This window comes from Erythrolamprus reginae, chromosome 10 (assembly GCF_031021105.1).
Source record: "Erythrolamprus reginae isolate rEryReg1 chromosome 10, rEryReg1.hap1, whole genome shotgun sequence".
In the NCBI taxonomy this organism is placed as follows: domain Eukaryota; kingdom Metazoa; phylum Chordata; class Lepidosauria; order Squamata; family Dipsadidae; genus Erythrolamprus; species Erythrolamprus reginae.
The window spans coordinates 6,197,726-6,225,700 of record NC_091959.1 but is presented as its reverse complement, the minus strand read 5'-3'; the positions used below and the strand labels follow the sequence as shown (position 1 = coordinate 6,225,700).

The 27,975-nt window shown below is 44.1% G+C and overlaps 1 protein-coding gene across 1 annotated transcript; it reads right to left on the bottom strand.

Moving 5' to 3' along the window:
* Nucleotides 1-88: 88 nt before the first annotated feature.
* Nucleotides 89-27,975, bottom strand: LOC139173173 (sodium/nucleoside cotransporter 1-like). Its single transcript, XM_070762771.1, has 17 exons — nucleotides 27,907-27,975; nucleotides 27,575-27,661; nucleotides 23,153-23,291; nucleotides 21,709-21,898; nucleotides 21,039-21,180; nucleotides 20,100-20,213; nucleotides 18,140-18,217; nucleotides 16,777-16,857; nucleotides 14,916-14,996; nucleotides 12,901-13,026; nucleotides 11,359-11,489; nucleotides 10,210-10,378; nucleotides 8,718-8,915; nucleotides 7,902-7,983; nucleotides 7,551-7,649; nucleotides 5,873-5,984; nucleotides 89-487 (listed from the first exon to the last, which is right to left on the bottom strand). The coding sequence occupies exons 1-17, from the start codon at nucleotides 27,973-27,975 to the stop codon at nucleotides 370-372; spliced, it is 2,016 nt and encodes a 671-aa protein (XP_070618872.1). The 3' UTR covers nucleotides 89-369.

Sequence of the window (27,975 nt, the reverse complement as noted above, 5' to 3'; positions counted from 1 at the left end):
AAAAAGAGAGTTGACTGTTTCTTCAACTTCGCCGCTTGAATCCTTTCTTGCGTTGTCACAAAATCAAACTCTTGAAAGGAACGTTGTATTGGCATGATGCGTGGCCTGGAATACTTTGAACCAAAACAATGGAGGATTATTTCTATGCAATCCTGGTGTATCTTTGAACCCTTTGCAATTCTTCCCAGGCGTTGATAAAATCCTTTCTTTTACAGTCGGAAGGTGAAATGTTGCTCCTTCCTCTTTTTTTCCGTCTCTCTTTCTCACCCAACCCTGTGAACTTTTTCAACTGACCCCTCCCTACTTTATTCATCTCCTACGTATCCATCCAATGGCCCTCTTCTGCTCCACCATTTCGTTCTCTGTCAGTTAAAATTTGGGACATATGGAGGAGTTGTAATGACCGCAACATTCCTGGAGGTAGACCTGTGTTGTGTTGGCGTGTAGACTCTCCCAAATGCCACCGAAGGAGAGAGATCCATTGGAACTGTGGAAAAAGAAAGTTGAGAGATTTAGGACAATGATGACGAAACGTTTTTATTTATTTTTTATTTATTTATTTATTGGATTTGTATGTCGCCCCTCTCCGTAGACTCGGGGCGGCTAACAACAATGATAAAAAGCAGCATGTAACAATCCAATTAATAAAACAACTAAAAACCCTTATTATAAAACCAAACATACACACAAACATACCATGCATAACTTGTAATGGCTTAGGGGGAAGGAATATCTTAACTCCCCCATGCCTGGCAGCATAAGTGAGTCTTGAGTAGTTTACGAAAGACAGGTAGGGTGGGGGCAGTTCTAATCTCCGGGGGGAGTTGGTTCCAGAGGGGCGGCGCCGCCACAGAGGAGGCTCTTCCCCTGGGGCCTGCCAAACGAGATTGTTTAGTCGACGGGACCCGGAGAAGGCCAACTCTGTGGGACCTTATCGGTCGCTGGGAGTCGAGCGGTAGCAGGCGGTTCCGGAGGTAATCTGGTCCAATGCCATGTAGGGCTTTAAAGGTCATGACCAACACTTTGAGTTGTGACCGGAAACTGATCGGCAGCCAATGCAAGCCATGGAGTGTTGAAGAAACGTGGGCGAATCTTGGAAGCCCCACGATGGCTCTCGCGGCTGCGTTCTGCACGATCTGAAGTTTCCGAACACTTTTCAAAGGTAGCCCCATGTAGAGAGCATTGCAGTAATCGAACCTCGAGGTGATGTGGGCATGAGTGACTGTGAGCAATGACTCCCTGTCCAAATAGGGCCGCAACTGGTGCACCAGGCAAACCTAGGCAAACGCCCTCCTCGCCACAGCCAAAAGATGATGTTCCAATGTCAGCTGTGGATCGAGGAGGACGCTCATTGCGAACCCTCTCTGAGGGGGTCAGTAGTCCCCCCCCCAGGGTAATGGATGGACAGATGGAATTGTCCTTGGGAGGCAAGACCCACAGCCACTCCGTCTTGTCTGGGTTGAGTTTGAGTTTGTTGACACCCATCCAGGCCCCAACAGCCTCCAGGCACCGGCACATCACTTCCACTGCTTCGTTGACTGGACATGGGGTGGAGATGTATAACTGGGTATCATAGGCTTATTGATGATACCTCACCCCATGCCCTTGGATGATCTCACCCAGCGGTTCTAACCCATGCGGTACATAAGCCTAAATGCTAGTGCTATTTCTACCAAACCGGTAGCAACGGGTTTTAGAACCCACTGCTGGTGATTCCTCCAACAATCTGGGTCCTCATGTTATCACACTTGGAAGGATGGACGGCTGAGTCAACCTTGAGCCGGTAAGGATCGAATTTCTGGATGCAGGCAGAATTAGGCTGCAATATTGCATTCTAATGACTGCGTCATCAGGGTTCTCTTGTAGTTCTCAATAATAATAATAATAATAATAATAATAATAATAATAATAATAACAACAACAACAACAATAACAACAACAATAACAATGTTGTTGTTGTTGTTGTTATTATTATTATTATTATTATTATTATTATTATTATTATTATTTAGATTTGTATGCCTCCCCTCTCCGTAGACTCGGAGCGGCTCACAACAAAATAATAACAATGAAACAAATACAATATTAAAAACATCTAAAACCCATCATTAAAACCATACAACACAATCATGCCATATGTAAACTATATAAGCCTGGGGGGGTTTCTCAATTCCCCCATGCCTGGTGACAGGTGGGTCTTTAACAACTAACGAAAGGCAAGGAGGGTGGGGGCAGTTCTGATCTCTGGGGGGAAATTGATTCCAGAGGGCTGGGGCCGCCACAGAGAAGGCTCTTCCCTTGGGGCCCGTCAGACAACATTGTTTAGTTGACGGGACCTGGAGAAGGCCAACTCTGTGGGACCTTATCGGTCGCTGGGATTGGTGCAGCAGAAGACAGTTCCGAAGGTATTATGGTCCGATGCCATGCTTTATAGGTCATTACCAACACTTTGAATTGTAACCGGAAACTAATCGGCAGCCAACGTGGTTCTCCAGACTCTAATTTTCTAGGGATAATTTTCCATGGGAAAAAAACATAGGCGCACCTGTCATGAACATCTTTTCACTTTAAACAAACAAACAAAAAAAGAACAAATGGGATTTGGAAATCTATTCAGCGCTTGATAGATTTGCAATATTTCTTTCTGGAAATTAAATGACCGTCCGTAGAGATGACAAACCGTTCAAGCCACTGCAAAGTTGAGCATTGATTTGCCGTGGGGTGGTTTTTTTTCCTAAGGCAAAAGGGTGCCATCTCATGGTCACTTTTTTAATTTTGAAAAAAGGATTTTTAAGGAAATGGAAGACCACAAATGAGGTTGGATGTGTGTATAATTTAAGAAAAGCTGTGCGTGTGCGCGTATATACATACACATACGGTTTATATAGTAGATAATGTATATTCTTGTGTGCCTGTGTGTAATATGTATGTACACAAATGGCATATAGACGTAGAATGAAAGAGTATATTTTGTATGTTCAGTAATAGTAAATAGAGAGGGAAATTGTATCTCTTTGAGGCACCCTAGCCCCAACCTTTGACGTGAGTGACATCAAGATGGCCATCTTTAAGCCAGTCACATGACCTTTAAGCCACCCCCAGTCACATGATCATCAAGCCACTCCCACCTCGTCACATGGCCAGCAAGCCACACCCACAAAATAAGACACAGTGTGATAGTAAAAATTTTTGCAGCCCTTCAATGAAAAGCAGCCTTTCTAGTGTCCGTCACCTGAAGCAATTGCACCTGGTGATTAAGGGTTAAATAAAACCACCGCGAACATTTTTATTTATTTTATTTTATTTATTTTGTCTAATACACAATGAGGGTTTTAGTGGGTATATATCTATATACACATAGTAAAATACATGATGAAGGTTATAGAGGAGATACTCATAGTAAAATATATCTAAGAAATAATAGAAAAGAAGATATAGTAATAGGACATATAAATGAAAGAATAGAAGAAGAGATATAGGAATAGAAGAAAGGTATAGGAGATATAGGAGAGCAATAGGACAGGGGACGGAAGGCACTCTAGTGCACTTGTACTCGCCCCTTACTGACCTCTTAGGAATCTGGAGGGGTCAACCGTAGATAATCTAAGGGTAAAGTGTTGGGGGTTTGGGGATGACACTATGGAGTCCAGTAATGAGTTCCACGCTTTGACAATTGGGTCCTCATTTTATCACACTTGGAAGGATGGACGGCTGACACACCCAGGATGAGTCATCATCCTGGGTGTCTCCTAAAAGCACAGAATCAAATGCAAAGCTATTGAAGAGGCATTGACCCACACCACCTCTGCAAATTCTGTGTTCTGACAGTCTTCTACTGGTGCTCGGTGGTGGAAAAGATCCGTGTGGTCTACTCCGAGCAAAGTGGCGTCGAAGCAAAGCAAAAAGATGTGGGGTGAATTTTTAGGGTGGTTCAGTGATGGTGAACATTTTCGGCACAGAGTGCCCAAAGTGGAAAGCGCATGAGCATGTGTCAGAGCCCCAGAAACTCCAAGACCACCTAGTCTTCTGGTTTCCAGGCATGCATGTGCATTGGCCAGCTGGTCTTTGGGTTTCTGGGGCTCTGGCATGGGCCAAGATCAGCTGGCTGACATGCATGCATGCGCTGGAAGCCAGAAGAGCAATGGCACTCATGCCCACATGGGGGTACTTTTTTTCAGCACGTATTTCACATGAGCCACTGTTGGTACATGGTACATGGTTGTTTAGGATTGCCCATATTACTCCAACACTCCGCAGTCTGCATTGGTTGCCAATCAGTTTCCGGTCACAATTCAAAGTGTTGGTTATGACCTATAAAGCCCTTCATGGCACCGGACCAGAATATCTTTTGGACCGCCTTCTGCCGCACGAATCCCAGCGACCGGTTAGGTCCCACAGAGTTGGCCTTCTTCAGGTCCCGTCGACTAAACAATGTCATCTGCCGGGACCCAGGGGAAGAGCCTTCTCTGTGGTGGCTCCGACCCTCTGGAACCAGCTCCCCACTGAGATTAGGATTGCCCCCACCCTCCTTGCCTTTCGTAAACTCCTTAAAACCCACCTCTGCCATCAGGCATGGGGGAATTGAAACATCTCCCCCTTGCCCATGGTGTTTTGGTGTTTGATTGATTGTGTGCTTGTTTTTTATATATATACTGGGGTTGCTTTTATGAATTTTTTAACCTAAAACTGTAATTAGATTGGTAAATATTAGATTTGTCACTATGTACTGTTTTTGCCATTGTGAGCCGCCCCGAGTCTGCGGAGAGGGGCGACATATAAATCCAATAAATCTAATCTAATCTAATTGCCATGTTAAAGTGCCTATTGTAGTTTCTTGTATTTAAGTAGTAATATCACTTTAAGAGTTTTGGCTGGTTCGCCATAAGAGGGCGCCAGTACTCTCTCCTACAATGATGCTGAATTGCTCATTCGCTTTTGTCTTTGCCTTGAGGGGGGAAGTGTGTATTGCTTAGTGCTTGCTATGTGCAGTTTAGGGATTGTTTCTGTTTTATGTATACAGTGATCCCCCGAGTTTCGCGATCTCGATCTTTGCGAAACGCTATATCGCGATTTTTCCACCCGATGACGTCACTCCCTTCCTTTCTCATCTTTCTCTCTCTCTTTCTCTATCTTGCTTCTTCCTCTCTCACACTCTCTTCCTCCCTCTCTCATCTCTTTCTTTCCTTCTCTCTCTTTCTCTATCTCTCCCCCTCTTGCTCTCGAGCGGCAAGTGAGCGGCCGGGCGGGTGGGTGACGGAGAAGCGGCAAGTGGCAAGCGAGCGGCCGGGCGGGCAGGTGACGGAGAAGCGGCAAGCGGCAAGCGATCTTGGGGTTTCCCCTTTGCCTGGGCGGCGGGAAGACCCAGGGAAGGTTCCCTCGGCCACCCAACAGCTGATCTGCTCCGCAGCGCGGCAGCAGCGAGGAGCCGAAGATGGGGTTTCCCCTTTGCCTGGGCAACGGGGAAACCCCATCTTTGGCTCCTCGCTGCTGCCGCGCTGCGGAGCAGATCAGCTGTTGGGCGGCCGAAGGAACCTTCCCTGGGTCTTCCCCGCCGCCCACACGCAAACTCCACCATCTGCGCATGTGCGGCCATGGAAAAAGGGGCGCGCATGCGCAGATGGTGTTTTTACTTCCGCACCACTACATCCCGAAAAATCGATTATCGCGAGGGGTCTTGGAACGGAACCCTCGCGATAATCGGGGGATCGCTGTATATGTAAATAGTGCTTAATCAGCATAACTAAGTCTGTGTCGTTATTGGCTATAACACACACACATCCACACTCTCCTTAATCTCTGCTCGGTGTATGTCGAAGGTCTCATAGCCTAGCTATACCGAGACATACCAACAGCCACACACGGAAGCTCTCACCTGCTGAACAAATCTTTACAGCATTCGTACAGAGCGTAGCTGGTAGAGTTGATGGTGGTACTGTTGAAGAAGTCTAAGCAGTCGGGCACATCTCTGGGCACATAAAGGATTCCTGCAGGCGGGAAACGTAGAACTTGTGAGAAAACCTTTGCTTAAAGCATGGCTCGCCAACCTTGGCAACTTTAAGCCCGGTGGACTTCAACTCCTTTGCTGGGAATTCTGGGAGTTGACATCTGCTGGGCTTAAAGTCACCAACGTTGGAGACCCCTGGCTTAAAGAGAAAGGAAGTTGCCAACTTCTTGTGTTGTAGGTGTTGTGGTTAGCTCTGGCCCAGCTCCTGCCCCAAGGACTGTGGATGTGGGGGAGACATCCACATGCTGCAGGCCTGTTTTGCCCCCGGTGGAATCTGCTGATGAAGGCTCCTCTGACCAAGAAGACATGAGTGACAGGGAGGAGGAGAGTGTGGCAGACAGCTCAGAAGGAGATCAATTATCTAGCTCCTCCTTGGATTCAGAACAAGAGTTAATGATACAGCCACGCATGCAGAGAGCGATGCATAGGCAGCAACAACTGAGAGATTATTATCAAAGAAAATGAGGCCACCTGTGGTTGGGTGGGGCTGTGGTCATTAGTGAGGCTGCTATAAAGAGCAGCCTGTGGGTTTGGCCATTGTGGAGGATTATCTGATCGTTGTGTTTCGTGACTGCTTTGCTGACTTTGACATTTTGTGTGCTGATTTTTCCCCGCTTTGAAACTAAACCAGAGCAAAGTGTGTTTCACTTTGTGAAAGAAGAAGGACTGTGAATTGCCTCACAGCTGCAAGCTAAGTATCTCAGAACTGATAAGGGACTTGTACCAATTACCAGTTTGTTTGGAGACGAGGGCTCTTTGCTATCCCAAAAGAGGGCTTGGTTTAAGTGAATTTTCATTATAAAGAACATTGTTTTGAATTTTCAAACGTGTGTGTGTCTGAAATTGTATCTGTGCATTTTCGGGAGGATTCTCCTAGAGAGCCCAACAGAACAGTAGGTTCTACATTTAGACAAGAAAAACAAAACACACGGATACGGTATATGTGCTACCTTGCTCAACAAGAGTGATTGTGAGAAGGATCTTGGCGTCCTAGTGCAGAGTTTCCCAAACTTGGCAACTTGAAGATATTTGGACTTCAAACTCCCAGAATTCCCCAGCCAGCATTTGCTGGCTGGGGAATTCTGGGAGTTGAAGTCTAAATATCTTCAAGTTGCCAAGGTTGGGAAACACTGTCCTAAGTGGACAACCATTTAAACAGGAACCAACCGTGTGCAGCAGCTGCCAAAAAAGCCGACACAATTCCAGGCTGCATTAACAGAGGGACAGAATCAAGATCACACGAAGTGTTAATACCACTTTATAAGGCCTTGGTAAGGCCACACTTGGAAGACTGCATTCAGTTTTGGTCACCACGATGCAAAAAGGATGTTGAGACTCTAGACAAAGTGCAGAGAAGAGCGACAAAGAGGATTCGGGGACTGGAGGCTAAAATATATGAAGATCGGTTGCAGGAACTGGGCATGGCTAGTTGGGGTGGAGCTCCATTTTTGCTATCCCTCTGCGTTCCCCCCCACCATCCGGGCAGCAGCCCACCCCCTGCTTTTAACCCTGTTCCCCCCCCTCAATCTCCCCCCCCCAGCAGTACCTGCAATGCAGGCGTTGATCAGAGAGACGGAGGCTCCGGTGAGCAAAGCTCGTACAACGATGCTGGCAAATTCACCCTTGCGTTGCGGAGCCATCGAAGCTGAAAAGAAAAACAGAGGGAAACTGGGTCACAGGAATATCCGACATTTTCCAAACTGCTCTTCTCAGGACCAACCCACTTTTGGGAACTTGAGAATAACCAGGCCTTTGGAAGGCGAGGTTAAGATGCTTAAGCCGCAGAGGACGTAGCTAAGGGGCAGTCCATTCCTTCCCCTCCACGGGCAGCAAAAAACCCTCCTTTTTTTCCTCCGGCCATGAAGTCTCCATGGCCCTCACTGGTTTGTTGACTTACCCAAGCCACCCAGCATGATCCCAATGGAGCTCAGGTTGGCGAATCCACACAGGGCAAAGGTTACGATGGTTTCAGCTCTGGGCTAAGGAGAGAGAGAGAGAAGGAGAGAGGGAGGAAGGGAGAGAGAGGAAGAGGGAGGGAGGAAGAGAAGGAGGGAGGGGGAGAGAGAGAGGGGAAGAGGAGGAAGGGAGGGAGAGGAAGAATGAGGAAGAGAGTAGGAGAGAGGGAGGGAGGAAGAGGGAGAGAGGGAGAAAGGGAGGGAGAGGAAGAGGGATGGAGGGAGAGAGGGAGGAGGGAGGGGGAGATAGAGGGAGAGAACGGGAGGGGAGGAATGGAGAGGGAAAGAAGAGAGGGAGGGAGAGGGAGAAAGAGAGGGAGGGAGGGAGAGGGTGCGGGTGATGGAGGAAGAAAAGGAGGGAGGAGGAGAGAGGGAGAGAGATGAAGGGGAGAGGAAGAGGTAGAGAAGGAGAGAGAGAGGGAGAGAGAGGGAGAGAGGGAGGGAGATGAAAAGAGATGGAGGGAGTGGGAAAGAGGGATGGAGAGGGATGGAGAGGGAAGGGGAAATGGTGGGAGAAAAGGAGGGGGGGGAGAGAGAGAGAGAGAGAGAGAGAAATCAGTATTGTGATAAAGAATAAATCCGCCACCCATTCATTCCTCCTTCAGTTTCGTTCGTTGGTTTGTGTGTTCTCCACTTCGTTTCTGAGATTCCCCCAACCCCACCCCAAGAAAACAAGAACTAGGGTAGGGTAGGTGAGCTTGGAGAAGAAAGAGCCGTAGCTTTCTTTCCCATGCAATATTATATTATATCATACTTACCGAAATCCACTGCTTTTGAGTACCGTTCCACTCCGGCAGCCCCATCAGACGGTTCTTTTTGTAGACCGACAATTCCTGATAGGCCACAAATTCATTCAAGAAGAACTTGATCCCCAGCATCTTGGCTACCAGGGAAGCCTCTTGCCAGCTGGCCCCTAGCAAGAAGGCTAAAGGCATCAGGACGTAGGAGCAGATCAGCTGAAAGCCAGAAGACAATTGTTTTTTAAGAGCCATTGTAAATAAACTCTTCGGCTAACACATTCTGGTTGGTCTCTTGCCATCTTTTGCAACCCTAGCATGGTTGCATGGATAGTCTAGCAAAACGGAGGGCCAAAGGGGACATGATAGCAGTGTACAGATATTTGAGGGGTGGCCAGAGAGAGGAGGGGGGGTCACACTATTTTCCAGGGCACCAGAGGGCCAGACCAGGTGCAACGGATGGCAGCTGACCAATCTGGAAATAAGGAAGAACTTTCTGATGGTGAGAGTGATCAACCAGTGGAACAGCCCCATCACTCGACACATTCAAAAGGAAATTGGACTGCCATCTGGCTGGGGTAGTGTAGGGTTTCCTGCTTGAGCAGGGGGTTGGACTAGATGACCTGCAAGGTCCCTTTCAACTCAAATAAATAAATTGGACCAGAATACCTTCGGAACCGCCTTCTACCGCACGAATCCCAGCAGCCGATAAGGTCCCACAGAGTTGGCCTTCTCCGGGTCCCGTCGACCAAACAATGTCGTTTGGCGGGCCCCAGGGGTGGCCCTGGCCCTCTGGAATCAACTCCCCCCGGAGATTACAACAGCCCCCACTCTCCTTGTCTTTCGCAAGTTACTTAAGACCCACCTATATCGCCAGGCATGGGGGAACTAAGACATCTCCCCCAGGCTTATTATATTTCATGTCCAAAGATATTTCACCAGAAGAGCCCTTCACTCCTCCACTCGAAACCGAATACCCTACGAAAATAGACTAACAATCCTGGGTCTAGAAAGCTTAGAACTGCGGCGCCTAAAACACGATTTAAGTATTGCCCACAAGATCATATACTGCAACGTCCTACCGGTCAATGACTACTTCAGCTTCAACCGCAATGACACAAGAGCACGCAACAGATTCAAACTTAATATTAACCGCTCCAAACTTGACTGTAAAAAACATGACTTTAACAATCGAGTTGTTGAAGTGTGGAACTCATTACCGGACTCAATAGTGTCAACCCCTAACCCCCAACATTTCTCCCTTAGACTATCCACAGTTGACCTCTCTAGGTTCCTAAGAGGCCAGTAAGGGGCGTACATAAGTGAACGAGTGTGCCTTTCGTCCCCTGTCCAATTGTCTTTCCTTTATCTCACTTATCATATATATTTTATTCCTCTCATATATTTTCTCTTCTATTTTACATATTATCTTTATATATATATTACTCAATGTCTATCCTCTTCTATATGTATTGTGTATTTGACAAATGAATGAATAAATAAATAAAAATACCTGGAAGGAGAGTTCGGGCAGGTTGACCATGCCTCCTAGCCAACTGAGGGCAGCGTTGATGAAGGCCAGCACAGCCAGGAAGGCAATGAGGTTGGCTGCAATGTTGGCCACCAGCCCCACAGAGACAGAGGCACCGTTGCCAGCAGCTTCCAGAATGTTCTTTTCCTCCCTGCAGGAAAGTACAAAAAGAGAAGGAAATGGAGAGATGGTCCAGAATTCCTTCCTTCCCTCCATCCCTCCCTCCTCCCTCCCTTCCTTCCTTCTGATTAACAGAGTTGGAAGGGATCTTGCAGGTCATGTAGTCCAACCCCCTGTCCAAGCAGGAGACCCTACATCTGCATCTACCTAGGATCGAACTCACAACCTCCTGATCGTGAGGCAAGAGCTCACCTCTAGGTCACAGCAGCATATCTTCTGTCTGTCTGTCTGTCTGTCTGTCTGTCTGTCTGTCTGTCTGTCTGTCTTTCTTTCTTTCTTTCTTTCTTACTTACTTACTTACATACTTTCTTTCTTTCTTTATTTATTTATTTCTTACTTACCTACTTACTTTATTTATTTATTTCTTACTTTCTTTCTTTATTTCTTACTTTCTTTCTTTCTTACTTACTTACATACTTTCTTTCTTTCTTTCTTTCTTACTTACTTACATACTTTCTTTCTTTCTTTCTTTCTTTCTTTCTTACTTACTTACTTACTTACATACTTTCTTTCTTTCTTTCTTTCTTACTTTCTTTCTTTCTTTCTTTCTTTCTTTCTTACTTTCTTTCTTTCTTTCTTTTTTCTTTCTTTCTTACTTACTTACATACTTTCTTTCTTTCTTTCTTTCTTTCTTTCTTTATTCCTTCCTTCCTTCCTTCCTTTCTTTCTTTCTTACTTACTATCTTTCTTTCTTTCTTTCTTTCTTTCTTACTTTCTTTCTTTCTTCCTTCCTTCCTTCCTCCCTCCCCCCTCCATTGCCTTTCCCTCTTTCTTTTTCTTTCCTTCCTTGGGGCCACACCTTCTTCCCTTGGTACCCCTCCCATCATCCCCCCACCCTGTCGTGCTTGACTCATCAGTCTTCTCCTCTATCCTCTCCACCTTCTCCTTGAAACCTGCTTCCCAGATCCTTCTACAAGCCATGGGAACCTCATGGGTTTTAGCTGCTCTCACCCGCAAGCAATTGTGATGCCTTCCTGGCTTTGGAATTTGGACTCTTCCACTTCTGGGTAGACAAGTTTGGCCATCGCTAAAGCACAAGGTGCTGCCATTACTGAGGCTGCGATCAAAGACGAGGCATCGATCTGCAAGAAGAATTGCAAATTGCCACAGAAGAGTTGACAAATACGGTGTTCTTTCATCCGAGAGATTTAACTCCGGAGTTTTGTTTCCCAAACAGTAATTTAAAAGTTCTCCAGGCAGTTAAAAATGATGTAATTATTCTTTTCTGTGGAATAATTATACACTCATTGTTCCAATCAGTGCTAATCAAAAGGTGATTAGCTTATTAGGAAATACAAGGCATTTTGCCCAGGTTCCTACACAGTTTATTAGAATATGATACTGATAATACCAAATCACACATCACGAGATGACCTTTCACTACAATTTTCCCCTCCCCTGATAAAACAACTCAGACCAAAGACCAGACCATAATTAAAGATAAAATTTACTTTCAACTGAGTTGTACTAATAGTCCAAGTATATTGGCTATGTCAAAAGTGGTTCACCCCAGCCTATGTCCTCTGAGTGTTCATCCAAGCTCCATTTGGCCCAATCAAATGCCTTTTCTAGACAACCTTCATCTGATTAAATGAAATTCATCCCAAGGCCTATATTTAGGAAGGACCTAAAGAATGTCCCAATATTGCACCTGTCAAATAGCCTGGTTCAGAATACACAAAAGGGTGGAGGAAGTGGAAGCATTGTGGCAATACTGGCTGGAAAATAGTGAAGCTTCAATGAGATACACATGAAAATCCAGTCAGACAAACTGCCATCAAGAGGTCTTTGGATCAGAACCATCCTGGAGGGATGGGGGAAGAAGAAGAGGCATTTTGGAGATCATGGGGAACAAGGCAAGCTGCCCAGAAGCTCAGAAACAAACTCTTCAAATCGGTGGTGGGTGGTTGTGGCCATTTTTAATGAGTGCTCTTTAGCTGGGGCAAGGGGACTAAAGTATCGTGCAGGAGCGGTGTTTGAAAGAAATGGTTGGAGCCGGAGAGAGATTTGCCAGTTTATGAGAACAAGAAACTTAAAATATGGATTCTAAAAATTTTAACGATTAAAACAGTGGCTGAGATCTGGAGTATGGAGAAAAATTGAAAAGTGGGAGTGATAAAGTAGAAGGCTAAGTAAAATTGTATTAAAATGGAATTGGAGATGCTTGAACAGAACAAAAAAGAAAAGATTTGAAGAAGAAAAATAACCGCCATTGAAATGGAATTAAAACTTGTTGATATTTTGAAAAGAAAAGAAGATGAAACAGTACAGAGATCCGAGAGAGATATTGACAGATATCTACTGGAGAAAAGTAAGTACAACATCTAGAGGAAGACACAAGAAAATACAGACAATATAACGTCACCCCCACCATCAAAGCCGGCACCAACCAGAGCATGGAACAACTCAAAGAAGTAGTGCAAGATCAGAAGATGTGAAGAGGCCCATAGAATCAGATACGACTGAATGGATATCGTATTTCATCAGACTCACCCCAAATGAAATGTATGCGCCCATCACACTACCAGCAATGGTAGCAAAACCACCAGTCATCACAGCGTGGACTTCTGAAAGTGTCATGTCCCCCAGATAGGGGCGGATGAGCAGTGGGGCTTCGGTCTGTAGGACAAAAGATAAAAATCAAATAAAGGTTTGACAAGAAATCTATAGACCCCAGAAATATATCTCAGAATTCTAATGGCAATAGTATTAGAGTTAGGACTATAGCCAGATGAATACCTGTGTTGTGGTTGGCTCTGGCCCAGCTCCTGCCCCAGGGAATGGGGAGGTGGATGCAGGGGAAAATTCAACATGTCACAGGCCTGTGTTATGGCCGACAGAATCAGTTCAGAGTTTAGTTTCCTCGGACGAAGAAGAAGGTGGGAGTGACTCGGCAGAGGAGGGCTTGGCACACAGCCCAGGCAGTCACTCTCCCTTATCTTCCGTTGATTCAGATGATGACATTTTGGACCCACGCAAGCGCAGAATTATGCGTAGAAGAGACCAAGTAAGAACATATTACAGGAAATAAGGGAGGCCACCTGTGTTTGGGTGGGGCTCCAGTAATTAGGGCTGCTGCTATAAATAGCAGCATGTGGGTTTGGCCGTTGTGGAAGAATATCTGATCAGAGTTCGTCAGGAATCTTGTGTTGCTGGACTTTGTTGCTTTTTCACGCCTTTGAAACCAAAGCAGAGCAACATATGTGTGTGTGTGTGTGTCACTTCGTTGGAAGAAGAAGGGGTGTGAAGTTTCTTCACAGCTGCTAGCTAAGTACTTAATGACTGCTTAAGGGAAATTGTACAGACTACCCAGTTGTTTTGGGAAAATTGCTCTTTGCAATACAAAAAGAGCGCTTTGTTTATTTTGAATTTTGTGATAAAGAACATTGTTTTGAATTTTCAAACGTGCGTGTGTGTCTGAAATTTGTACCCTTGAATTTTCGGGAGGCTCCTATCAGAGAGCCCGGCAGAACAACCTGGTATGTATATTTTCCCCCCTCTATTTTCCTCCCCCAAACTAAGGTGCGTCTTATACTCTGGTGCATCTTATACTCTGAAAAATACGGTATGTGTCGTGGTTAGCTCTGGCCCAGCTCCTGCCCCAAAGACTGTGGATGTGGGGGAGACATCTACATGCTGCAGGCCAGTTTTGCCCCCCGGTGGAATCTGATGATGAAGGCTCCTCTGACCAAGAAGACATGAGTGACAGGGAGGAGGAGAGTGGGGCAGACAGCTCAGAAGGAGATCAATTATCTAGTTCCTCCTTGGATTCGGAACAAGAGTTAATGATACAGCCACGCATGCGGAGAGCGATGCATACGCAGCAACAACTGAGAGATTATTATCAAAGAAAATGAGGCCACCTGTGGTTGGGTGGGGTTGTGGTCATTAGTGAGGCTGCTATAAATAGCAGCCTGTGGGTTTGGCCATTATGGAGAATTATCTGATCCGTTGTGTTTCGTGACTGCTTTACTGACTTTGACCTTTTGTGTGCTGATTTTTCCCCGCTTTGAAATTAAACCAGAGCAAAGTGTGTTTCACTTTGTGAAAGAAGAAGGACTGTGAATTGCCTCACAGCTGCAAGCTAAGTATCACAGGACTGATAAGGGACTTGTACAAATTACCAGTTTGTTTGGAGACGAGGGCTCTTTGCTATACCAAAAGAGGGCTTAGGTTAAGTGACTTTTCATTATAAAGAACATTGTTTTGAATTTTCAAACGTGTGTGTGTCTGAAATTTGTACCTGTGAATTTTTGGGAGAAGTCTACCAGAGAGCCCAACAGAACAGGTATGTATGTATTTTCAAATCAAAAGTATGCATCCTTTTTCCCGGCAATTTTTTTCCCAAATCGTCAGGGGGAGAAAAAATAAAAGAGAAAAAATACAGAAACAAAATAAGAAAAACAGAAAGGAATTCAAACGGAAGTCTGTTCCCTCTCTTGCTTGGAAAGGTTGAGAGGACCATTCGTGGACATTCGCGGAGGAAGTCAAGATCACTTACCACTTACCATCCCCACAAATACATTCCCCACCACGCTAAGCGATTCGGTGGCCGCTGTGCCCATTGTGATTTGCAGGAGCCAGGACAACTGTTGGAAGAAGGTTGGAGAGTGTGACTTGGAGGAGACTGGAAGTTTATTTACTTTTATTTACTTACTCAATTTTTATGCCGCCCTTCTCCTTAGACTCAGGGCGGCTTACAACATGTTAGCAATAGCACTTTTTTAACAGAGCAAGGCTATGGCCCCCACAATCCGGGTCTTCATTTTACCCACCTCGGAAGGATGGAAGGATGAGTCAATCTTGAGCCGGTGATGAGATTTGAACCGCTGCCCTACAGATCTACAGTCAGATTCAGTGGCCTGCAGTACAGCACTCTACCTGCTGCGCCACCCCGGCTCTTCCTTTATGGGTCATTGCCCAAAATATCTACACATGTGATGGCAAAACTATGGCACGCGTGCCACCGATGGCATGCGGAGCCATATCGGAAGGTACACGAGGTGTTACCCTATGTCAGCTGCAGTGTGCTGGGCAGCTGATTTTTGCCCTTCCAGGGGTGGAGGGAGGCTGTTTTCGCCCTCCCCAAGCTTCAGGAAAGAATCTGGAGCCTGTGGATGGCGAAAAACAGACCCTGCGGGCCTACCGAAAGTTCACAAATGGGCCGATTTCACTACCTGCTACCTGCCCATGGCACACCGCGTATTCACGCACGATTTTGCTACCTGCCCAGGTGCAGTAGCATAATTGCGCTGGACTCTGCTAGCACTCAGAGCCATGGGGTGAGTACATGTCACCGTTCCACCTTAGCAGCCCACCTCTGGATGTATGGTATACAGTGGTACATCTACCTAAAAATGCCATTACTTACAAACTTTTCTAGATAAGAACCAGGTGTTCCAGATTTTTTCCCCCTCTTCTCAAGAACCATTTTCCACTTACAAACCTGGGCCTCCGAAACTGTAATGGGAAAAGGCAGGGAGAAGCCTCCGTGGGGCCTCTCTAGGAATCTCCTGGGAGGAAACAGGGCCGGAAAATGTGGGGAGAAGCCTCCGTGGGGCCTCTCTAGGAATCTCCTGGGAGGAAACAGGGCCGGAAAATGTGGGGAGAAGCCTCTGTGGGGCCTCTCTAGGAATCTCCTGGGAGGAAACAGGGCCGGAAAATGTGGGGAGAAGCCTCTGTGGGGCCTCTCTAGGAATCTCCTGGGAGGAAACAGGGCCGGAAAATGTGGGGAGAAGCCTCTGTGGGGCCTCTCTAGGAATCTCCTGGGAGGAAACAGGGCCGGAAAATGTGGGGAGAAGCCTCTGTGGGGCCTCTCTAGGAATCTCCTGGGAGGAAACAGGGCCGGAAAATGTGGGGAGAAGCCTCCGTGGGGCCTTTCTAGGAATCTCCTGGGAGGAAACAGGGCCGGACAAGGTAGGGAGAAGCTTCCATGGGGCCTCTCTAGGAATCTCCTGGGAGGAAACAGGACTGGAAAAGGTGGGGAGAAGCCTCCGTTGGGCCTCTCTAAGTATCTCCTGGGAGGAAACAGGGCTGGAAAAGGCAGGGAGAAGCCTCCGTGGGGCCTCTCTAATTATCTCCTGGGAGGAAACAGGGCCAGAAAAGGTGGGGAGAAGCCTCCCTGGGGCCTCTCTAGGAATCTCCTGGGAGGAAACAGGGCCTCTACCCTCCCTTTGGTTTCCCCAATCTCACGCATTATTTGCTTTTACATTGATTCCTATGGGAAAAATTGCTTCTTCTTACAAACTTTTCTACTTAAGAACCTGGCCACGGAATGGATTAAGTTCGTCAGTAGAGGTACCCCTGTACTGTTTAGCTCCATTAGGAAAATTACAAACTTACTCTTGGAATCCTAAAACTCAGCCTTACCTTCAGGATGAGGAACTGCATAACTCCCAAGTAGTAGAGGATGGACATCACACAACTGAAGAAGACAATAATCGGCAGAGCCTGGAGACAGAAGAGAGAAGGATGCATCTTTAGCGCGGGGCATCTGCAGCTTTCCAGATGTTGCTGAGTGACAGCTCCAATCGTCCCCAGCCAATATGATTAATAATGTGCACCAGTTGCGGCCCTATTTGGACCGGGACTCACTGCTCACAGTCACTCATGCCCTCATCACCTCGAGGTTCGACTACTGTAACGCTCTCTACATGGGGCTACCTTTGAAAAGTGTTCGGAAACTTCAGATCGTGCAGAATGCAGCTGCGAGAGCAATCATGGGCTTCCCCAAGGTATGCCCATGTTACACCAACACTCCGCAGTCTGCACTGGTTGCCGATCAGTTTCCGGTCACAATTCTAAGTGTTGGTTATGACCTTTAAAGCCCTTCATGGCATCGGACCAGAATATCTCTGGGACCGCCTTCTGCCGCACGAATCCCAGCGACCGGTTATGTCCCACAGAGTGGGCCTTCTCCGGGTCCCGTCAACTAAACAATGTCGGTTGGCGGGCCCCAGGGGAAGAGCCTTCTCTGTGGCGGCCCCGACTCTCTGGAACCAGCTCCCCCCAGAGATTAGAACTGCCCCTACTCTCCTTGCCTTTCGTAAACTCCTTAAAACCCACCTTTGTCGTCAGGCATGGGGAAACTGAGATATCTCCCCCGGGCCTATTCAATTCAATTTATGTATGATATGCTTGTATGTATGTTTGCTTAATAATGGGTTTTTTAAAAATATTTTAAATTGTAAATTATTAGATTTGTCATGAACTGTTTTATTGTGTTGTGAGCCGCCTCGAGTCTACGGAAAGGGGCGGCATACAAATCTAATTAATAATAATAATAATAATAATAATAATAATAATAATAACATTTCCACAAATCTAATAAATAATAATAATAATAATAATAATAATAATAATAATAATAATAATATAAACATTTCCACTGGTGGAACTGCGTTCCACCCCGTCCTGCCTACTGCCCACCCCTGTGGTCACCCAGAGCTGCGCATGGAGAACACTGGTAGCAGCAGTACGTACGAACCACCACCACCCCGGCCACAGTTTGGAGGATCTTTGGGCATGGCGTAACACCCTTGTTGACAAAAGCAGACAGAAGTGGACAGAGGGATCAGCTTAGCTGTCCGACTCCATCTTTCACCCGAGCATATAAAGAACCGACGACCTGGTCGAGGCAGTTGTCAAGTTGTTTTTAAGACCTTCAAAAGGAAGCGGGGGGGGGGGAGGGCAGAAAGAGGAGGGGAGGGAATATATGGTTATCTACATTCACCTGAAAGGCAAAACTTTCTTGAATCAGTTTCTCTCCGAAGACAAAGCTGGATCCCGCCGTCGTGTAGTTAAGGAATGTCTGTAAGAGGAACAATATTAGAAGGAACTTTTGGAAATAGAGCCGTGTTCATTTTAAAAAAAAAATTAGGGCACACCTGTGATTCAACACAAAGGATCCCAAATCATGTTAGCAGCCTTTTGATCTACGGAAGCATAAGGGCAAATTCAATGAGAATCGTGAGAATTGTTCAAAATCACCGTCCTTGTTGCTCGAGAACTGGTCTAAGTCTACTCCATCATAAGTACCATCATAATAGGAAAGCGAACACAAGAACAAGGGGGCACAATCTGAGGTTAGTTGGAGTTAGTTGGGCTACGTGAGAAAATATTATTTGACTGAAAGAGTAGCAGATGCTTGGAACAAACTTCCAGCAGACGTGGTTGGTAAATCCACAGGAACTGAATTTAAACATGCCTGGGATAAACACAGATCCATCCTAAGATAAAATGCAGGAAATAGTAGAAGGGCAGACTCGATGGACCAGGAGGTCTTTTTCTGCCCTCAATCTTCTATGTTTCTAAGTTGGATAGAAACATAGAAGATTGATGGCCAAAAAACCCCTCATGGTCCATCTAGTCTGCCCTTTTATTTCCTGTATTTTATCTTAGGATGGATCTGTGTTTATCCCAGGCATGTTTAAATTCAGTTCCTGTGGATTTACCAACCACGTCTGCTGGAAGTTTGTTCCAAGGATCTACTACTCTTTCAGTAAAGTAATATTTTCTCATGTTGCTTCTGCTGTCCTGTATGAAACCAAACAGTTGATTTGGATAATTAGATTAGATTATTATTACAGTTAGAAGGATCACCTAGTCCAACCCCCTGCTCTAGCATAAGTCCCTACACCATTTCGGACAAATTGCAGTCTAATCTCCCTTCGATAATCTCAAGTGTCGGAGCTCCCACAACCTCCGAAGGCAACTTCTGTTCCACTGGTTGATTGCTGGGATGTGCACACATACACACACATGCCAGAGAAGCAAAGCTGTGCATGTAGCACACTGTTAACAACGGGAATGGGAATCAAATTCTCACAGCCAACCCCCACTCAGTAAAAGACCTTGGAATACTAATATCAAATGACCTAAGTGCTAAAGCCCACTGCAACAATATCGCCAAAAAGGCTTCTAGAGTTGTTAACCTGATCCTACGTAGCTTCTGCTCCGGCAATCTCACACTACTCACAAGAGTCTACAAAATTTTTGCCAGACCCATCCTCGAATACAGCTCATCTGTCTGGAACCCATACCACATCTCGGACATCAACACCCTTGAAAACGTCCAAAGATACTTCACCAGCCCTTCACTCCTCCACTCGAAACAGAAGACCCTATGAAAATAGACTAACAATCCTGGGTCTAGAAAGCTTAGAACTATGGCGCCTAAAACACGATTTAAGTATTGCCCACAAGATCATATGCTGCAACGTCCTACCGGTCAATGACTACTTCAGCTTCAACCGCAACAACACAAGAGCATGCAACAGATTCAAACTCAATACTAACCACTCCAAACTTGACTGTAAAAAATATGACTTTAACAATTGAGTCGTCGAAGCGTGGAACTCATTACCGGACTCAATTGTGTCAACCCCTAACCCCCAACATTTCTCCCTTAAGACTCTCCACGATTGACCTCTCCAGGTTCCTAAGAGGCCAGTAAGGGGCGTACATAAGTGCACTAGTGTGCCTTTCGTCCCCTGTCCAATTGTCTCTCCTTTCTCTCATATATCATATATATTTTCTTCCTTTCATATATCCTCTCCTCTATTTTTACATTTATCTCTATATATATTACTTCATGTCTATTCTCTTCCATATGTATTTGTGTATTGGACAAATGAATAAATTAAATAAATCCACCCCTGGATATAATGTGGTCAAACGTTATTCCACCATACCTGAATCTGACTGCCCAGCCATTGGAAAGCTTGAAATCCTGGTTCAGTTCGGATGATGAAGAGTCCAAGCACAAACTGTAGGCCAAGGCCCCACAAAACAGCTCTCCACGATACCTGCAACCCAAGACGTTTTGTGAACATCTTCTAGAACAGTGTTTCCCAACCTTGGTAACTTGAAGGTATTTGGACTTCGACTCCCAGAATTCCCCAGCCAGCGAATGCTGGCTGGGGACTTCTGGGAGTTGAAGTCCAGATAGCTTCAAGTTGCCAAGGTTGGGAAACACTGTTCTAAACCATCAAATGTAGACTTGATTTCATTCAGGGCCGCATCAGAGTTGTATGGACTTTGGGTGGGCCAGGGTGTTTGACATGGCCAAGGTGGGCGCCTTAATTTATTTGTATGCTGTATGCTGCCAACATTTTTAGACACAGTAAACATAGCGGTCTTTCCTCGTCTCCCACCATAGTCACAGTGAAGCCAAGCACTACATACACTTCATCCTATTTCCTCATCTTAGCTTTCGGGAGACTTACGTTGGAATTGATTGTCAGCGAACCAAATAGCATCTGAGAAATAAATCAACTTCCATGTCTATGCTTTTTAGCGCAGGGTCCGATTTATTAACAAAGCCAATTGGGATTCTGTATGATTTATTCCAAACTAAGGTCCCTTAAGATTACATCCAGGTCAAAAGCTCATCTCCCATCCCCAATTTAAAGACTGCTCTGTGAAGTATGGCTGGAGGTAGAGTGAAGAAACAAGCAACCACAAAAGATGAAGCCTGTTACATTGAATCTTGGTTAGGTTTAAGGTGCCAAAGGTGCGGAGAGGGGCGGCATACAAATCCAATAAATATAAATAAATAAATATATATATATATATATATATATATATATATATATATATATATATATATATATAATGATGATGGTGCTTACCGCCATGTGATGCTTGGAGAAGAGAAATAACAAGAAGACCAGAACAAAGAAGCCGCCCAGTGAGACCAGCTGCTCTTTCCTCTGGGACATGTCCAGAACCAGCCATGCGATCAAAGCGATGACAAGAATGGCGCACAAAACCCTGGAAAATTATAGGGGGAGCAGAATAATGTATACATGGTCAAAGATACGTCCACAAGAAGCCATTTATTAAATATACATTCTTGATAAGCCTTGGGGAGGAGGAGGAACAAAAGATAATAGTTTGGGATATAAGAAAAAGTCCTTATTGCAGTATTTAAATTTATCCCATCTTACTTTCCACAATATTGGTGTTTACTTGCTGAGGATCCTAGGGCAGAATGCAATTTAAACCTTTTTAAAATCAACTATATTATGTTTATGTTTCTTCACTTATATTATTTCTTTCATTGTGCCTTGGCTTGGCTTGGCTTGGCTTGGCTTTTGCCTTTTGCCTTTTGCCTTTTGACTTTTGACTTTTGACTTTTGACTTTTGACTTGACTTGACTATCTACCCACCAGCTCAATGCTCTAGAAATGCTATAAAATGCTCTAATGTCCCAAGGAGCAAAGTGACAATTGGCTCACCGCAGCTTCTTGAAAAAGACCTGATCATAAAACTGACCGGTGCAGTCAGTCAACCCCTTACCATTTCAGCCACGGCCAGGCCTTCTGACAGCATTTCCTGCAGGGGCTCAACATCTGGATAATTGTGGCTCCCAACCATTTTTTGACTACGCTATAAGCCAAGAAAGCAAGGACCAGGCTTGTTAGAATGATCAGCGCCAAGGCTCGATGGTAGTCCAGGTAACAAGCATAAATGAAGTAGGCCAGGTAGCCTAAAATGAGAACAGGAATAACAGTTAGAGGTATACATCGCTTCACAGTGCTTTACAGCCCTCTCTAAGTAGTTTACAGGGTCAGCCTATTGCCTCCAACAACCTGGGTCCTCATTTTACCAACCCTCGGAAGGATGGGAGGCTGAGTCAACCTTTAGCAGGTCAGGATTGAACTTCTGGCAGTGGGCAGTGTCAACGTGCAATACTGCATTCTAACCAGTGTGATGGAAGAAAAGAAGGGAGGGAGGGAGGGAAGGAGGGAGGAAGGAAGGACGGAAGGAACGAAGGAACGAACGGACGAATGAAAGAAAGAAAGAAGGAAGGAAGGAATGAAGGAAGGAAGGAACAAAGGAAGGAACAAAGGAATGAAGGAACAAAGGAAGGAAGGAACGAAGGAACGAAGGAACGAAGGAACGAAGGAACGAAGGAACGAAGGAACGAAGGAACGAAGGCAATAGCACTTAGCATTCTGTGCATGCTCAGAGGGTAAAATAACCCAAATGGCAGCGTCTAGGCAGGCGGTGTGGAGCCTCGCACAGCATGACACTTTCCCCCCAGGCTATTTTTATACTTTGCTTCATGTTTGGTATGAATGTTGCTGTTTGGTTTTTAAGTAATGATAGGGTTTTATATGTTTTTAATATTAGATTTGTTCCACTGTTATATTGTTTTTATTGCTGTTGTGAGCCGCCCCGAGTCTTCGGAGAGGGGCGGCATACAAATCTAATGAATAAATAAAATAAAATAAATGTATTTGTAACCGTGTTTGTACATTTTATATATTCCCAATCATGTTTCTACTTTTTCTGTAATCTTATATATATATTAGGAGTTTGGAGAAAACCCTACTCAAAACAAACAATGCTTCTTACAACACACATAAACACTGCAACAAGAATTGCGATAGCACAACTCTGGAAAAATGACCAGACCCCAATGGAAGAATTAATTATAGATAAGATATATACATGCGTGGAGATGGACGAACTCACTAACTCAATTAAGGGAAACAAAATCACAGAATCAAAAATGGCATGAATGGGTTCAAAAGAGAATATAGAAACAATATAATAAGAAGCAACAGTACAATGGAAACAATCTACAGCTACCTTGTAAAAAGTTTTATTTACCAGTTATTGAATTGCTTGACGAAAGAAACAAATCAGCAAATAAATAAATATACTGTATCTATAACAGCTGCAGCTTCCCAGAGTCATGGGGTCACCATTTTTGACCTGAGAATGAAAGACTTACCTGCGCATAAGATGCTGTAGATGACCTTTCTGAATAATTTATCATGAGCCTTGTAAAATGTCTGTGCTTTAGAGAAAGGTTGAGTCACCTTCTTGAACCTGCTGAAAGGCACATCAAGAAAATCAACGTTACAGAACATCTGGAAGGGATATAGTGATAGCACTTAGACTTACATAGAGCTTTCCAGGACTTTACAGCCCTCTCTAAGCGGTTTGCAGAATTCAGCCTCTTGCCCCCAACAATCTGGGTCCTCATTTGACCCACCTTGGAAGGATGGAAGGATGAGTCAACCTTGAGCCTGGTGAGATTTGAACTGATGAACTTCAGCCAGCAGTCAGCAGAAGGAGCTGGCAGTACTGCACTCTAACCACTGTGCCACCAAGGCTCATAAAAATACTTGGCTTTCAGAGATTACAAAAGAGGAAATAGAATTCACTCCAGAAGCTATGCTATTAGGAGTTTGGAAAAAACACTACTCAAAACAAACAATGCTTCTTACAACACACATAAACACTGCAACGAGAATTGCAATAGCACAACTCTGGAAAAATGACCAGACCCCAATGGAAGATTTAATTATAGATAAGATATATACACGCGTGGAGATGGATGAACTCACTAACTCAATTAAGGGAAACAAAATCACGGAATCAAAACGAACATGGCAAAAATGGCATGAATGGGTTCAAAAGAGAATATAGAAACAATATAATAAGAAGCAACAGTACAATGGAAACAATCTACAGCTACCTTGCAAAAAGTTTTATTTACCAGTTATTGAATATAATAAATATTAGAATATAAAAGTATGAAATATAATGTATATAATGGAATGTAACAGGTAAAAATTTATTATAAGAATTTTAAAAGAGATGGTTTATAATCTGCAAAACAGAATAATGTGTGATTTGAACTATATGTGAAAACTCAATAAAGAAATTTATAAACAAAAAACCCACGTATTTTTAGGAGTATAACACGCACCTATTTCTCTCCTAAAAGAGGGCGAAAATCTGGGTGTGTCTTATACACTGAATGTAGCCTTGCCCATCCTCTCAAATGAAGTTTTTGGAGGCTGAAAACAACCTCTCAAACGGAGCTTTGCAAGGCTAATATACCTGCTCCAAGCTATTTGCTCAGGACTCTAGCCAGATGGATTTATTTTATTTATTTATTTATTATTTGGATTTGTATGCCGCCCCTCTCCGAAGACTCGGGGCGGATGTTGGTAGACAGAATTTTTTTTCTTATTTTCCTCCCCCAAAACTAAGGTGCATCTTGTACTCCGGTGTGTCTTTTAGTCCCAAAAAATGTGATAATTTTGGGGAGTCCCATTTCAGATATTTATGATTAGACAAGGTTAGGTTGCCTGTATATCTCAGTGACTGTGCTCTGCAAGATGAATCTATTTGCCTTGTTTGTCTTGATGCGACAGATAGCTAAAGATCCTATCACCAGTGAAATAACATCTTCGGAGACTCCTCTGTAAGAGCTCTTCTCTACTGTCCCTACTGGGTAATTACAGGGCTCTCCAAACTTGGTAACTTTAGGAGCTGGCTGAGGAATTCTGGGAATTGAAGTCCACAACTCTTCAAGTTTAAAAATGGGAAGACCCCTAGTGTAATAGCTTAACCTCCAAAGATCTGGTCCAATCCATCACTGTAACATATTTGGTGAGCCATTAAAATAGAACTTTCTCCAAAGATGAATAAAATCAGGCTCTTTCCATATAGGGCCACTTCAAATTGATTAAACCCATGACTTCATTCTTCTTCTTTTTAAAAAATTCACTACATTAATACAGTAAACAGCTCAGAGTTTCTGGAAATTGAGCAACGTGCAAACAATGCCCATAATAATAAACAATATCCAAAGGAGCTATCATATTTCTACAGCATTTCTGAGAGGTACTGATATTTCACCAGAAGAGCCCTTCACTCCTCCACTCGAAACAGAATATCCTATGAAAATAGACTAACAATCCTGGGCCTAGAAAGCCTAGAACTACGGCGCCTAAAACACGATTTGAGTATTGCCCACAGGATCATATGCTGCAACGTCCTACCGGTCAATGATTACTTCAGCTTCAACCGCAACAACACAAGAGCACGCAACAGATTCAAACTTAATACGAACCGCTCCAAACTTGACTGTAAAAAATATGATTTCAACAATCGAGTTGTCGAAGCGTGGAACTCATTGCTGGACTCAATTGTGTCAACCCCTAACCCCCAACATGTCTCCCTTAGACTCTCCACGATTGACCTCTCCAGGTTCCTAAGAGGCCAGGAAGGGGCGTATATAAGTGCACTAGTGTGCCTTTCGTCCCCTGTCCAATTGTCTTTCCTTTATCTCATATATCATATATATTTTCTTTCTTTCATATATCCTCTCCTCTAAGTTCACTTTAATCATATATATATTACTACATGTCTATTTTTCTTCCTATGTATTTGTGTATTGGACAAATGAATAAATAAATAAAATAAATAAATACTTATTCTTTCTTTCTTACAAGAGTTGGGATGAAAAGACAAACCAGAATCTCAAGATTGTGACTGCCCATCTACAAGGTCTCACACACAAAACAGCAGTTCTAAGAAGAGGAACATCTGGAGATCTTACAGTGTTAAACAACAGTTGACTCTACCGGTCATTTCATAGTTAGTACCTTGCAAAATGACTGCCCTGGACAGGATTTCCTTCCCCAAGCTCAAGAGATAGCGCTTCCTTTCCATTCGTCTCCGATTCCTACCAAAAACACAGACACCATTACCATCTTTGAGGAAAGTAGGAAGGACAAAACAAAGAAGAGGAAGAAAAATTTACCGTAGCCTCAGATGTTGGGTTTGCCAAGCTCGTGTGTCTGTTTTTAGGGGAAAACGTGACTTTCTTCACTCCATTTGTCTCTGATTCCTGCCAAAAACACAAACCCCATTACCATCTTTGAGCAAAGTATGAAGGACAAAACTAAGAGGAAGAATATACTCCCAGAAGATGCAATAGTAAAGAAAATTAAATACTGTGCAGAGATGACTAAGTTAACCATGGCAGTTAGAATGAAACCGAGTCTTCATTTAACAATTGTTGGGATCCCTTCTACAGGTGGTTAAAAAAAAGAGAACAATTTGCTTAATGGAATGAACTGTATATATTAGATTAGATACAAATCTGGTATAAAACCTTTCCTCTTTTTTTCCAATTTTTTTATTTTTATTTATTTATTTATTTACTTACTTACTTACTTACTTACTTACTTACTTACTTACTTACTTACTTACTTACTTACTTATTTATTATTTAGATTTGTATGCCGCCCCTCTCCGCAGACTCGGGGCGGCTCACAACAAAGTGAAACAATTTACAACAAATCTAAATTACAGTTTGAAAATATTTTTAAAACCCCCATTTTCTAAACAAACATACATACAGACATACCATCCATAAATTGTATAAGCCCGGGGGAGATGACTCACTTCCCCCATGCCTGACGACAAAGGTGGGTCTTAAGGAGCTTACGAAAGGCAAGGAGAGTAGGGGCAGTTCTAATCTCCGGGGGGAGTTGATTCCAGAGGGTCGGGGCCGCCACAGAGAAGGCTCTTCCCCTGGGGCCCGCCAACTGACATTGTTTAGTTGATGGGACCCGGAGAAGGCCCACTCTGTGGGACCTAATCGGTCGCTGGGATTCGTGCGGCAGCAGGCAGTCTTGGAGATATTCTGGTCCAGTGCCATGAAGGGCTTTAAAGGTCATAACCAACACTTTGAATTGTGACCGGAAACTGATCGCGGACTGCGGAGTGTTAGTGAAACATGGGCATACCTAGGTAAGCCCATGACTGCTCTCGCAGCTGCATTCTGCACGATCTGAAGTTTCTGAACACTTTTCAAAGGTCGCCCCATGTAGAGAGCGTTACAGTAGTCGAGCTTCGAGGTGATGAGGGCATGAGTGACTGTTGTAAGAAATATTAGATATACAAATATGAAATATAACTTCTAGTTTTAAAAATCTCTATACCGTGATTTATTCAACGCTAGCTCCTACCTATCCATACTACCAATCTTGATGTAAGGTAATGAGCTACTAAATTTAAAACTAGTTCATATTCTTAACACAGCTCCACTGTACACTCGCCCACCCTTTTCTTACTTTCTTTGTCTCTCCTCTCTTTTGCCTTATTTTTTTTCCTTTTTCTTCTTCTCTCTACTTTCTCTTCTATCCTTTCTTTGTAAGTCTATATGTCTACTGATTGTTGTATTTTTATATTCAGACATATCGTTCAAATTCACGATGTAATGTATTAGGTTTCAATTGTCAGCTGTTATCATTGTCTTTTACGTGCTCTTTGTATACTTGTAAATAAAAACTTTTATATATATATAAAAAAAGTATGAAGGACAAAACTAAGAGGAAGAAAAATTTACCGTAGTCTCAAATCCTGGGTTTGCCAAGCCCTTGTGGCTGTTTTTAGGTGAATACTTGACTTCTTCGATTCCATTTGTCTCTGGTTCCTACCAAAACCACAAACACCATTACCATCTTTGTGGAAAGTGTGAAGGACAAAGCTAAACAGAAGATTTTTTTTTTTACCGTAGTCTCAAATCCTGGGTTTGCCAAGCCCTTGTGGCTGTTTTTAGGTGAATTCTTGACTTCTTCTATTCCATTTGTCTCTGATTCCTGCCAAAACCACAAACACCATTACCATCTTTGGGGAAAGTGTAGAAGGACAAAGTTAAAGAGAAGAAGAAAAATTTACCATATCCTCATATGCTGGGTTTTCCAAGCCCTTGTGGCTGTTTTTGGACGAACTCTTTATTTCGTCCAT

Excerpts from the sequence above, each read along its gene's own strand:
- LOC139173173 (XM_070762771.1), bottom strand. The coding sequence starts at position 27,975 with ATGGACGAAATAAAGAGTTCGTCCAAAAACAGCCACAAGGGCTTGGAA. Across the intron at positions 14,997-16,776 it reads TGCAGTTCCTCATCCTGAAG|TTGTCCTGGCTCCTGCAAAT; the intron begins GTAAGGCTGAGT and ends TTCTTCCAACAG. Across the intron at positions 5,985-7,550 it reads GATCAACGCCTGCATTGCAG|GAATCCTTTATGTGCCCAGA; the intron begins GTACTGCTGGGG and ends TCCCGCCTGCAG.